The sequence below is a fragment of the Pyxicephalus adspersus genome, chromosome 4 (assembly GCF_032062135.1).
Source record: "Pyxicephalus adspersus chromosome 4, UCB_Pads_2.0, whole genome shotgun sequence".
NCBI classification, from domain to species: Eukaryota; Metazoa; Chordata; class Amphibia; order Anura; family Pyxicephalidae; genus Pyxicephalus; species Pyxicephalus adspersus.
Genome location: NC_092861.1, coordinates 29,627,708 through 29,641,820, shown reverse-complemented (window position 1 = coordinate 29,641,820; position 14,113 = coordinate 29,627,708). Strand labels below are relative to the sequence as shown.

Sequence of the window (14,113 nt, the reverse complement as noted above, 5' to 3'; positions counted from 1 at the left end):
TACTCATTTAGGCAAAACATGCACCGGTGGTGGACATGATGCTCAGTTATTTCATGTTACAGGTTTTAAACATAAACATATTTATTGTACAGCACTGCGTAATATAATGGCGCTATATAAATACTGTTAATTATTATTTATAATAATAATAATAATAATAATAATAAGCCTGTAAGTTCTAAATGCAGGGTAAAATATTTGATGAATGTCCTCTTACCTGTTTAACGTTGTATCCGGTTTTGGCACTAGTTTCAATAAACATGACATTAAGCTCCTTTGCTCTTTGCTCTCCTTCTTCTATGGTGATCTGCCTGAAAGGTAAAAAAAATAAATATCTGATTAGGTTACAAACATTTAACAACTACAACCTGTAGTAGGCCATCAAAAAAGTTTCCCATTATTTGCCATATTTATAATATCTGAATTATTAGGTACTGTTGGAGTAGTCATGAACTTCATGGATCATCTAGTAGGGATTGCTGAGGAAAAGTATTGTTCTGGTTGTTTGGCAAAAATTATTAGGGCCCATTTAGACCGATGCACATCATTGTACAATAATGCACATACCCCGATTTTAAACAATGTTGGGTGCCATTATTTTTTGCTGGCACCCCAAGGCCTCCTGTTAGTACTCATGACCTAAAATGCACTGTGGATTATTGGCATGATATGTGCCACTAAAAAAGGTACATTTATGTTTTATCATGTTCTCTGGGATATTAGGTGATCCATTCAGCAATACTGGCTGCGTAATGCAATGCTTGGTACCACAAAGCCTTATCATGAGTAAACACAGCTGTATTACTGCAAATTATACTGAAAGGGCTCTTAATAATCTGATCAACATATAGCCACCTATACAACCAGTATAGCCTAGTATTACTCTGCTAATACTGTATCAATATTCATCTTCACTGCCTATGAGTTCTTTACACTTACTTTATGCTGTTTTGTAAAAGGAGGACTCCTTTAAAGTGAACTTAAAGTCAATAAGTAAAGATATATAATATAGTATAGTAACATCCAGAAACAATAATTGTGTCTCTGAAGAGCCCTGAAAAAAGTATGCTGCCTGCACCTCAGCTATATATTTTTAGTAATAGATCATCAAAGGTATTTCTACCCCCGCTGATTTCTCACTATGACTATAAAATCACCATGAACTATGATTTGGTGATGTCCCTGCTGTGCTGCTCCCTGTCCTTGCTGGAGGGGGCAATACCCTTTACACCTACACTACAAGGATCCCCTTCATCTGATTAATTCATTTTGTGATTCTGCGCTTCTATCATTTCTTCTTTATCATTACACCACCTAATATTGGAAAACCAGTTATTAGTAGGCAGCTTTGATATGAGGAAGTAAAGCCCTGCCTGTACCAAGATGGACACCATCACATGGAGATGCAATGCAGAACAAGAAATGGTAAAGTCAGTAATGGAAAAGAAATCATCTGCAATACTTGTGACTTGACTATTGCCATCTTTAAGCACAGTTTTCACAGTACAGGTCACCCCTAAGTGGTACAGTGTACATTCTTATAACTCTTTAATGCACTTTTTGTTCACTTGGGTAATTGTTTTTCATCAGCTTAACTTAGCTGTGCATTAGCATACAAAGAGACAATCACGGAGTCAAAGATTGCTCATGCTTCCCCCAGGTAAATATAACACATACATAATGCTACTTAGTAAGAAAGCATGTCAATAGTCAGTTCTGAACAACCCACTAAATAGACAATTCCCTTGATTCATAAACCACTTTTAAAGATTGTGTAGGGGGCAAGCAAATGACCCTTTGCAGTGGAGGCACAGCAGACACATCCTCTGGCTTATATGCTTTCCAGGAAAAGAAAACCATCTCATCAGCACCTTCAGAGAAACCAGCATTTGTCTTTCATAGTAGAAACATTAAATATCAATATTTATTGATTTCCAACATTTGATTTGTGAACCCATTAGGTATTCTAATGTGTGTTGTGTTACTTGGGTCAATAGAACGTGCTATCATTATTCTGACCCTGGACAATATTGTTCAGATGCAATGAAAGAATATGGAGAAATGACGGGGTTGCAAAATTAGAAAAATTGCATTTAAAGAGGTGGGAATAAGTAGAGGTTGCAGGATTCCAAAGGAACAATTAGGAAAACATAATGAATATTGAACAGGGCATCCTCAGGAAAATGTTTGGTGAGAGAAGACAATGTAACAAGGAAGCCTTGAAAGGAATCTAAGTGAAATCTGGAGGGTATAATGGGGTTTTTATTGGAGTGTATGAAGCCCCTCTTAGGAACAGTAATGGGCTTCCTTGGGAAAATAAATATCTATACAAATCACATGGTAGAAACTAAAAGATGCAATTACTGCTACTCCTACCTATAAACATTTAATAAAATAATTTTCTAGATAGAGCTAATAAGGAACAAGAAATTAGTTTTTTACCGTTTATCTGCCAGATCTGTTTTATTTCCAACAAGCATTATTATGACATCGCTTCCCCTTTCTGTTCTGACATCATCAATCCATTTGGATGTTTGATGGAAAGAGTTCAAATCTGTAGAATGAAATGATTAACTGCAGCATTCCATCATTGTCAGTGTTGAATCAATACAGAAAGCAGTAAGACACGGCATTATATGCATATCAAATTTCCAGCTTAGATTAAAAAGCAAAACCCACAACTCTAATGTTTTCTTTAAGTACCTCTGTTCTTCCAGATGACACAAATATATTTGTTTATTAATGTTCTACAAGGTCCCAAATATATAATAAAATATTGTATTATTTAATTATTTGTATACATTCGCAGTGGGATTGGCAGATTTTAATATAAAATAAGCTGATAATTTTATGGATAATAAGGTATAGTATACATTTAAGGGGTTAGAGTCAAAAGTTGAGGATTAAACCAAATTCTACCTTCTATAATTGCACTTTGGATAGGGAGGGAAAGAAATTTTACAGGTTTATTTTGTTTACTGTGAACTCCATTAGAAAGATTAACCCTTTCTTCCTGTCATGGGAATACCAAGCAGGAAAAGAGACAATGGGCACAACAATGGGCCTCTAGGAAGAGAGAGACGGATATGAAAAAAACAGGTCCAAACCTTTCCCCGCTATACTAAAAAAAATGTTGCTATCCCAAGAGTAGTGACACCAAGCAAAAGAAGTGAAGACATATTCCATTATTGGGAACACAGACAGCAATAGAAACCTAACATAGTCCTTAACCTTTCCCTTCTGTATTCTAAACTAGAATAGGTAATAAAAAAAGGTAATGAGTTAATTTTCAGGGCTAGGTTAAAGCAGGGATTCTCCATGGTAGTCCTCAAGGGCCACCTGTAGGTCATTTTCAGACTCAGATCTACCTAAAATCTGTGTATATCATGGCCCTTAAACACTGGAGTTGTGGACCACAGATTAAAAATTAAGGTAAAGTTAAAGTTTTTAGAGTCACTTAAAATGTTAGGATTATGAGTTAAGTGTTTAGAAGATTTTAAGCTTTACCATCAATGTACATGGACATGTTTAAATAAATAAAAAATAAATTGAATCTTAATAATTTCTTATCTTTTTTTTTAAGTTGGGGAGGAACCCCTTCTATAATAACTTTATTTATATCTCACAGTCTATTAGCATGGTAGTCAGTAGGAAAAATGCCTCTTACAACCTTTTGGATGAGTTAAATTTAAAAACTGGATAGGTTAAAAATAATCAGCCATTTTTGCCCACAGTTACAAACTACATTAGGAAAGGAAATATTATACCATGAAGTTATTGGGTCAATTAGGAGATCAGTATCTACTATAATACAGAATATTAATTATGGAGATCCAATAGATGGTGACCACAAAATCTGGACATTCATAGACTCTATTTATTTCTATATTTCATATAAAGCAAATGTTCTTTCCCCTATTTTCTGATTTTACAATATTTTCTTATTAGTCTATCAGCACATTTGTAGTTTTTGTATAGCTGCTTTGTAGCTGTTGGTGAATAGTGGTCATGTATGCATCAAGTAAACATTTAGTCTCATCATTTTTTCAAACATACTTTGAAAGCAGGAATGTTGTATAGCACAAAACGGCACATTCTTTTTTCTTTGATCCAAATCACATTTATTCATAACATGGTGATAGAAAAAAATCAACTGTTATAGTAAAAACACAGCATTCTGTGTTTTAATAATTAGTTTGTTTGAATTTAAATGCCAAACTGAGTCTACATTGATCTAAATAATACTAAAATACCTCTTAACTGACCACTGTGACAACAGCAATTTTCTAAGCCATTGTTTTATTGACTGCTGGAATGGCTTGAAATCAGTGGAAGGGATGGGACCGATATTATGACTGATATTATGTATTCTGTATACCTGTCCAGGTATAAATGTAGTTGTGTCAGCAAATACATAATAAATGTTGGATAAGTCTGTAACTGTACTTTTTATAACCAGACCCTGATGTATTCTGTGTGCACTGTATTCCCATCCCATTCACACATTCTCCGACTTGTGAACACAACTCTGAGCAATGTGATAAGAAAAGAAACACATCCTGCTAACTAGATGTTAAAGACCTGCTAATTGCTGCTGTTAAATATATAATGGGCTAATCGTGTTTTTACTGATTAGCAGAATGAGCTTACCCCGCAGGGGGTCTCCTGCTGATAGGGACACACATTGCATTATTTCTCATTTTCAGTAGATGGCGGCACAATCATTGTGCGCAGATAACATAAATCACATTACTGTCCATGATACTTTGACTTTTTTAGTAACTTAAAGTTTCTGAACATGCTTTAGGGGTATGCCCTCCAGAAATGTTCAAAGTTATCTCAAATTAGGAAAAGGATAGTACTTGTTTTCTTGCTGCAAGTGTTTTAATAAGGGTACAATAATCTTAAGAATAATTAATTATTTTCTAATTATAGCCAGCAACAAAAGCTGCCTTCTCTGTGCTACTATGCAGACATATCACAGTAACAGGCTGAACGTTGATTATCACACTGAATTACTCAGATCATTCTAATTTCAATTTAAAGTATAACTTTATAAGTAAATGTTGTTGCCACATTTTGGAAATAAAATACCAATATTTCCCAGCACACCAACCAGGTAGCAAGCAAAAAAAACGTAAAATCACCATGGGGTGTCATAATGACATGGCAGGAATAACAACAAGGACAGTGCCATTTTTTACCATGTCCTGCTATGTGTAAGATAGATGTGAGCATTCTGATTAGTTATTTGTGGCCAGACCCTGAAAGTTTTTTTTATTGTGAACCTGTCATCCATGTCCTATGTCATACTATATATATGAGGTCTTTCATAATAAATACAGTACTCAGACTATAGTTTTATCTTGCCAGTTTCATCAAGATCATATCCTGTACATCATCTGTTTCTTCCATGTGACATGCTTAGCAGATTTGTCCTCTGAATTTACCTTTGGTAATGTTTTATTGCACTTTTATTTATGTACCGTATGATGATGGTATAGTCTATTAAACATGTCACCTAAATTCTGATGTAAGGCAAATAATTTATCTTTAAAAGAAGAACTTTGTGAAAGTTTGCACACTGATCTTTCTCAACTAGTTGCTCTAACTCTCTGGAACTTTTCTCCTTGTCCTATTCGGCTTGCTCCTACTTTCTGCACATTTAAAGCAGAACAAGACGTAGAAGTAGAACTAGAACTAGAAGTAGAACTAGTTGGTGGGTGATGAGCTTCTGCCATAATCAGCAAGTATTCACATCATACTTGCCGAATAAGGCACATACTTGCCCTGTGCAGTCATCCTGCAGGTCCAAGGCCTGTCATAGCTGCATCCTAGGGAACCATCTTCATTACCGGCTCCACGGTGGACTTTCGTGAAAACTGTGACTCTTCAGTCATTGGATGCACAGGATGAACATTATCCCTAGCAGCTGGCTCTGTTTTCCTCATCCCTGTACCATCACACATGAGTTACAGTTTAGAACTGGAACAAAAAAACACCAGGAGCCAGGGAGTTAGTTTTTTGACAAAACAGACATTGCATGTTTCTTTTGTCAAACAGTACCAACTCCTGGTGTTTTTTTTTTGTTTTATTAGGTTTAGGTATGTATTAAAAGAGCCCTTAAAATCTAGATTGTAAGCTCCTTGGGGCAGGGTTCTCTCCTCCTATGTTACTGTCTCTTAACCTAGTGGTCGCCTACCTTTTCGGTCCCGCGGACCACTAATATTACCGGTTCCTGACCGCATATGCAGAGGGAGCTGGGTGTCACTTTAAGGGGAGAAATCTCCCCATAGTGAATTCATGATGACATAACTCCGCCCACTCTCCCTGTCCAGATCTCAGCCTGCAATTGGAGAGTGGGTGGGTTGTATCCAGAGACACAGTCTGTCCATTTTCCTGAGACTGGGATTTGTACGGGAGACGTGGTCGGTGGCTCTGGTCGGTGCACTGCGCAAGCGGGTTTCTTCTCCTAAACCCCGCTCGGGGGTGCACCAGCCAGAGCCGCAGAGCACCAAATTTTTCTTTCCGACCACCGATTGGCGACAGCTGTCTTAACCCAATAATATTAAACCACCATTCCATGAAAGCCCTCATTTAACCTCTAGTGCCGGGGGATCCTGCACAGGATGATTCCCACAGCTGCATTCATTTATGATGAGCACAGCTGCGGGACTTCTGTGTTCTTGGATAGACAATCTCTTTTCAAGAACATATTTTACAGGGCTGCAGGAGCAATAGGGGAGTGGAGCTGTCAGCTCCGCTCCACTGATTGCTCTTGCAGGTCGCAAAAAATTTGATGTTTACAGACGAATTTATACAGGCCGTTCAATCTCGCAGCAAATCGGTCCGAATTTATACAGGGCGTTCTCGCTTACAAGTTCGGTAAGCGAGAACGGCCTGTATAAATTCGGACCGATTCGCTGCGAGATTGAATTTTAACATTTCGCTCGCTCACCCCTACTCATTTTTAATGTACATCACTGCTTAATATGTTGGTATTATATAAATAAACTGTAATAATAATAAAAATAATACAATAATATCAATTCAGTTTATTATTTAATTTTTTTCTTTCCCATGTTCTACATATATTTACACATAAAGCCCAGAAGCAGTACTCACTTGTGATGTCATAAACTACCACAGCCACAGTAGAGTCTCGGATGTAGCTTGGGATGAGGCTACGGAACCTCTCTTGACCAGCAGTGTCCCAAAGTTGCAGTCTAACCTGGGATAATATTACATGTAACAAGTCACACATAAAACAGCAGATGTATTGTTTGAGCTAGATTACTACCACAAATCATTGATGGGTTCCATCCAAATTTCCAAGTGCTTTAGTCTTTTGTGTGCTCAAACAGGCCCAACATATGGCCAGAATTCAGAATGTTATCAAAGCCACAGATAGAGCCTGCTGACCTACCTACATATCCAAAGCTAGCTAGTAAGTGTAAGCCACCACATCTCAACTTCCCTTGAAGTTGGACCACATTACACTGGTGATTTATCAGCTTACTATACTGGTGGTAAGGCACATTTGCCCAACACTAGCACAGAGTAATACAAAATAACATTGAAGCATTTTTTAAACTTTAAAAAGATTATCTCTAAGAGCTTGATTCCTTTTCCAAATCCTTTCTTTTTTTTAAACCCCCTTAAAATGTACTGGGCAACATCTGATATGTCTCTTCACAAGATTCAATCTATAAGATTCCAGGAAAAAGCAGACAAAGAGGTGAAAAGTGAACATCACAAAAAAGGTAACATTGGTAAAAACAATAAGACATTTTAATATTAGAAGGCAGTCTAAAGAAAATTTTTATTTATTGCCCATCATCCGAACGATCGTCCTGGCGGATCCACGGAAGATGGACGACAAACGAGCATAAAGGAAGTGAAGGGGGAGGAAGTGCTGCTCCGTCGTTTCCCCCCTTCTCCTCTCCATAGAGCTTGCATCGTGCAGTCGTTAGTCATTAGAAAGTAGCGTGAAAGATCCTTTCCAATGACAATTATTGAACCGTGTGTACATAGCTTAAACACTCAGGGGTAAGGCAGAGGTCCACTGTATGTCCCCCTTGCTACAGATTGGATGCTATAGAAAGTATTGCATTAAAGTCACCTTCTCCTGAAGACTGTTCACACTATTCCTGGTAAGTTCCTCTCACCTAGCACACTACTAACAAGAAACATATGATTCCCATAATATCTGAGTAGTGTTACCCTGTTTTTATTTTTTCATGAACAACAATCGACATTTATTCTTGAACAAAAAATCAACATTTATTTAAATACAGTCATGCCATTATCTTCTGGAACATCATCATAACTCTCCAAACCCTGAGTTCCATCTTGAATTTCTTGTGACTCCATCTCACATCTCATCCATCTCAGAACCACTGGCTCCAATTTCCCATGTCTAGCAATTGCTCTTTCCTTAAATGAGCACCTCTTGTCCATGTATTCATATATATTGTAGCCAAATTTCTGGGTAGAGCTTATTTTTGGAGTAGGGCTTTTATTTCCAGCATCCTCAAAAATTCGGAAAAATCATGCTAGGGCTTATTTTCGGGGGAAACAGGGTAGGTGATCTATTCTTGCTAACTATTGCATGTTGGCCCAGCTGTATATTGTGTATTCACATTCCTGAATTTGGGTAATTAAGATTTTAATGCTGAACTCCATCTTTACCTTCAGTATTACACAATTGTATAGGCTACTCTCTGAAATTGCTCCTGTGCTGAAGTTGCTTATTCTATTATTGCTCATCCATATAATGTATTTTGCTCATTTGATTGGTGGGAATTCAATAATAATATATTCTATATGGGTAGTCTAATTACTGTAATATAATTAAAAAAATATCAGGCACATGGAGCAAGAGTAAACTGCAGTTTGTACAGTACCTTTAGGTGTGATTGTTGATAATCATGCATCTGGGGATATATAGCTGGAGGTAAAAAAAACTGCTTGGCCATTGTAGGCCACTGATATATGGTGTTGTGGGAGGTCTATGAAAGGCTTACCATAGATGACCTCCTTTAAACCTCTTTTAAAACTTTTGCCTTCTCTGCCCAATATTTCTACCTTAGGGCTTTAGTAGATGGATGATCAAGTGAACATAATGTTTTTCCATTCAAATGCAGAAAATTCTATGTTTGTTCTTATATCAGAGGTCCCCAACCCCCGGTCTAGTGGGCTGTGGCCATCTGACAGGTGGGTCGCGGCTCTGGCCGGTGCACCCACTACCAGGGTCAGGAGAAGGACCCGTGGACCACGTCTCCCAGGGACATTGCAGGCTTGGGTAGTGGGCGGGTTGTGGGCACAGGCTTAGACCTGTGATAGGGGAGTAGGCGAGTTCTGGCATCATAACGTCACTCTGGGGAGAAGTTTCCTCCCCTTTGAGTGTCACACAGCTCCCTGCGCATGTGCGGTTCGGAGTCTGTGCATTCAGTGGTCTGCGACCTGCAAAAGCCTGGGGACCTCTGCCTTATATGACACTGACCTCAATGGGACTTGCTGCATCAGAAGAAATGCAACTCAATACAAAACAGCCTCCGAACTATCATCTATAGTATTCCACTTATGTCATTAGGTATTTTCTGACCTGTGTTTTATATGTGTTTTACAGACAGGAAGGGTAAAGACAGTAAAACAATGTGTGTCCCTTTGCTATATGACATATGTACAGTGGGCACAGCATATTGAATGAGCTATCAAGAATGACAACGTGGTGCCACTCGCTCGTCCTCTTCCCTCCCCTCTCCATAGAACAGAACAGTTATGTGTGTATGGAGGTCATTCATTTATCTGTCACTGCAAACAATCCCGATAGATCAACTGACATCTATTAAACATCTGTATGAGGCTTTACTCATATTGTCCTGATAACCAGTGAAACATGCAATAAAAGTGAGGGTAAATCTAAATTTTTGAGTTGCCATCAAAACAGAAATAAAGGAAAAACCTTTTTTCTTGTTTCAATCACAGCTGTGCAAAAAAGGATTTCCCTGACATAGGAAAGATCTCCTGAAGCTGCCTATTGCATATACAGCAGTGAAGAAATGGCTCCATTATCATAATAATTATATAAAGATGTAAAAAACTAATTGATTTTTTTTTAAACTCTCCTCTACAGATAATAACAACAAACGTTAGCTATACTGTATTTATATTTTGTTATACAAAAGGCAAGACAAAAAGATAAACACTCCTACATGATCATTAAAAATCATAGACTTGGTGGGGACTTATTAGCAAATAAAACTTCAAATACTCACTGTTCGGTCCTCTAAATACATTGTCTTTGACAGAAAGTCGATTCCAATTGTAGCCTTTAGAAAAACAAAAAGAAAGTGAACTAAATTAATAGATTAGATATACATAAATAAATAGAGATGAATGTGATAGAAATGGATTAATTATATATTTCTGGATCAGTTGTTGCCTGAGCTGACAACTTGGCCTATGTTGCAGTGATCGGGAGTATTCAGACATATATTTGCAGTATACTATACTGATATTTTTGCCATTTACAGGTAAGGTAAGTAAAAAACTGGAGAATGTTGTACCGTATTACTGTTACAGGTTATATTAGGATGAAGGATAGGGCTAGGAGTTTTAATTATATTAATATTCAATGTTGTGATTTCCAAATTCTGATTGAAGATCTCTAACTTCCTTTGATCTGAATATAATATGTACATGTATGTTGGGGCTAAAGTTATTACAAATTTGTACCATTTAGAATGTCCTGCATTTATTACCCTATTCCAGAAATCGGAAAATTAGCGTTCCTTCCATTCTCCTTTATGTCTGCACACTGTGTAAATATAACATCCTAGGCTGAGCTACCAAAGCAATAAAGGTTCACAGCTTTTATTTGACAATATCAAAAGTTCAAAGATTGACCCCCAAAATTCACTACACTCTGATATCCTAATATATGATACTCCATGATAACTGGGTATGTCCAGTTGGTTTGGACAATTTCAGTTTGTTGTATGTATTATATATTATTTTTATTCTTTAATAACAAAATAACCTAAATAAACATTAACAAATGAGCCCAAAATGAATAGTTTACCTGATATGTGTTGTCAAAACTGTCATACATAAATCTTGTGATAAGAGACGTCTTCCCAACTGTAAGACAAAACAGTGTAAATGTTATAGATACATAAAACAGTTTCACATGAAACATTTTTAGCATTAGTTTATTTATATTTACCTGGACTTATTTTGGTTGTATTGAAAACATTACAAGAACAAGTCCAGTTGAACTTGCCTTACCATTACTAGCTATACCATGACCTGAGTAAATGAGATTTTTAACATCATGTCATCTCATACTCATTTCATCATTACCACGTATTTACTTTTTGGATTCTGAATGCTTGGAAAACATATTAAGGGTTGCTGAACACAGATGTTTGTGGTTTACTTCTAACATATAGTGCATCATTTTAAAAAATACAATTTTCTGGAGGTTAAATTGGGTTTTATGAGACAGTATACTCTCTACCTGGGTACAACTTGACCATACGCTGGTCTAAAATGACCACAAACCAAACACGGCATGTGATATTCTTTTCATTTTTATTTATTATAAGTTCCAAGGAAATTTTGGGATACAACTGGTGGCCTTTTTTAGGTAAAAAAAATAGGTGGCTAGGTATCTGAGCGGTATGTTGATATTCACTGAACCAAAAAAACAGTGTGCAGATCAAGGAAATCAGGACTCCTTATCTGCATACTTGTTTTGGGTTATTATTGAATTATTATAGCTATTGGATGAGCATGACAGCCGATTTTATAGGACAGACACTTCAGAATTTTTTCTCCATTGTTTTTTTTCCACCATTTACCCACAATTTGTCCCACAGATTTAGGCATGGCACACCAGGTTCCTAAGTTCCTAATAACAGCCCAGCAAGTGGTTAGTTTGGTTCCTTACCATGACTGGTATGCAGGGCTAGAAGTCACAGTAAAGAGACTTTTTTTTGTAAAATATTAGGTTAAAAAAATGTTACAACAACTAAGTGCTGGGCCAGTGAATTTTCACACTGAAAAAATCATCCAAAGGAAGAGTAACATTCCCAGTGCAGAAGTCCAACAAATTAGTTTAAAATTACACTGAAAATTCCCATATTTTTTACATGATTCACACAATTTGTGAAAACAAGTAATGACTAATGTGAAATGAAGACTCCAGCTAACATCCAATTCAAGCTGGAAAAGTCACACTGATATAACATCAAAAAGTTGAAAATGCCAAATGCAAAATAAGGTCAAACTCTTGCCAAATCAGACTGCCAAATTTCAATTGGCAGTAAAAATATGCTGAATCATATGGTTTGAATGTCATGCTACAAAATCTGATGTGTAATACCCAACAATAACAGAAGTTCTTGTTTTGTCATCTAAATTTATAATCAAGATGAAAAATTCCAACAAAAGTAATCCAAAACTGGGGGGTAATAAAATGAGAGGGGAAGTTAGATTCTCTATCTGTCCCTATTGCCTCCCTACTGTGTACATTCCTGCCAAGACAGGAAGTGATCTTACCAACAAGAATATAGACAAAAACACTTTCATGGTAAAGCAAGGAATGGTTGGAACTGTTGACATGGTTTTTATTGTTGCCTGTGCTTTCTTATTCTGAGGACTATGACACTGCTTATAGAGAAAAATATAAAAAAATAAATAAATTATAAATATATTTAAAATTTTCCCAAATATATATATCAAATTGTAAAATTACAAATAGCTGGAATAGGGCACGCATACCACAACCTAATCTACTGAAAGATCTCTTCTTACATCAAAGCTACTCTTGTTATCGGACTGATGACTTATTTCGGAGTAGTTTAGAGAATTTACTATATGGTGAGCTTTTTAGTGCCCTAGGCCATCCAGTGGATCCTCCACAAAAAAAATGGACAGTCTCAGTAATAAGACTGAAATGCTTAAGTTGTCACAATAATGCCATTGGTGTATGCAGATTTTGCCCCCCAATCTCCGACATACTGCAATTACCTAACAAACAATAATCTATGAAAACTATACACAAAGTAAGATGCAAATCCAGCAAGAGCAAAATGTACGTAATACAGTGAAGATAAAATGCCTCCACATAATTGGAATTCACCCGCTGAATGCCTGAAATAACATATGAATACCAGGTCAATAAAGCTTAAATCTACCAAAGTCCTTCCCCAAATGTGACTACATCAAGTGAAATAAAAGCATGTAGTATGACAACATCTAAGAGTGGGGATCCAAATGATTACAAATGCCCTTTGGTGGCTGGTTTAGTTTTTTGGAGATTTGGGATTAATTCTTACATACACATTATGTATAATATTGGGCGAAAATAATACCTGCAGATCATACAAATTAGTGATGGACAACAACAAATATATAGATTTAGAGATTATACACTGGAGAGAGCAAATATTCTGGATCACTTTTGTATGTCCAACCCACATTTACCCATAACCACACCACCCCCTCCAGTAGCAAAAAAGATCTTTCATTACTGTTCATCGACAGGATGCTGAGAAGTAAGTTCCTTTTACTACAGAAATGCTTCCAGAGCTACATATTCCAAGGGCCATTTCCCTACACACAGTGGGCCTGATTTATCAAAGATCCCCAAGACTGTAGAACCTGGGTGATCCGGCAAACCTAGAATAGAGTTCCTTAAAATCAGGTGGCAACTAGGTGGCAAATGTTTTTAATACTGGAGCAGGTTTGCTGGGCAAGGACTTTCTCCTATGATAGTCTATTTTCTCCAGTCTTGGAGAGCTTTAATAAATCCGGCCCAATGTGTGTGTTGGCTTTTATAAGTCAAGGTAGCAGCATTGTTTTTCCTTGTAAGGAAATCAATGTATGCATATGCAATGTTAAACCCAGAAATTTCTTTAAGCCGGTGGGAGGAAAATTGTAGGTGGGTGGCAGCCCTTGTATTGTGACCCAACTGTTCAGTAACCACCCAAAAACAGCCGAGTGGTTAGTGAAAAGTGCCGGGTGGGAAAACGCTGCATATGGTATTGGACAAAGGGAGGTGGGGGATAGGTTGGATAGGAGGAAGCCTTTTAATAACCCCTGT

General features: G+C 37.0%; 1 protein-coding gene across 1 annotated transcript in view; it reads right to left on the bottom strand.

Moving 5' to 3' along the window:
• RAB6B (RAB6B, member RAS oncogene family) overlaps positions 1–14,113 on the bottom strand; it is a 34,378-nt gene that overhangs the window by 4,053 nt on the left and 16,212 nt on the right. Inside the window, exons 2-6 of the mRNA XM_072407639.1 lie at positions 11,087–11,145; positions 10,281–10,334; positions 7,126–7,231; positions 2,443–2,554; positions 218–311 (exon numbers count right to left, since the gene is read on the bottom strand). Of these exons, the coding sequence (XP_072263740.1) occupies positions 218–311; positions 2,443–2,554; positions 7,126–7,231; positions 10,281–10,334; positions 11,087–11,145 (425 nt within the window). The remainder of the gene's footprint in view (positions 1–217; positions 312–2,442; positions 2,555–7,125; positions 7,232–10,280; positions 10,335–11,086; positions 11,146–14,113) is intronic.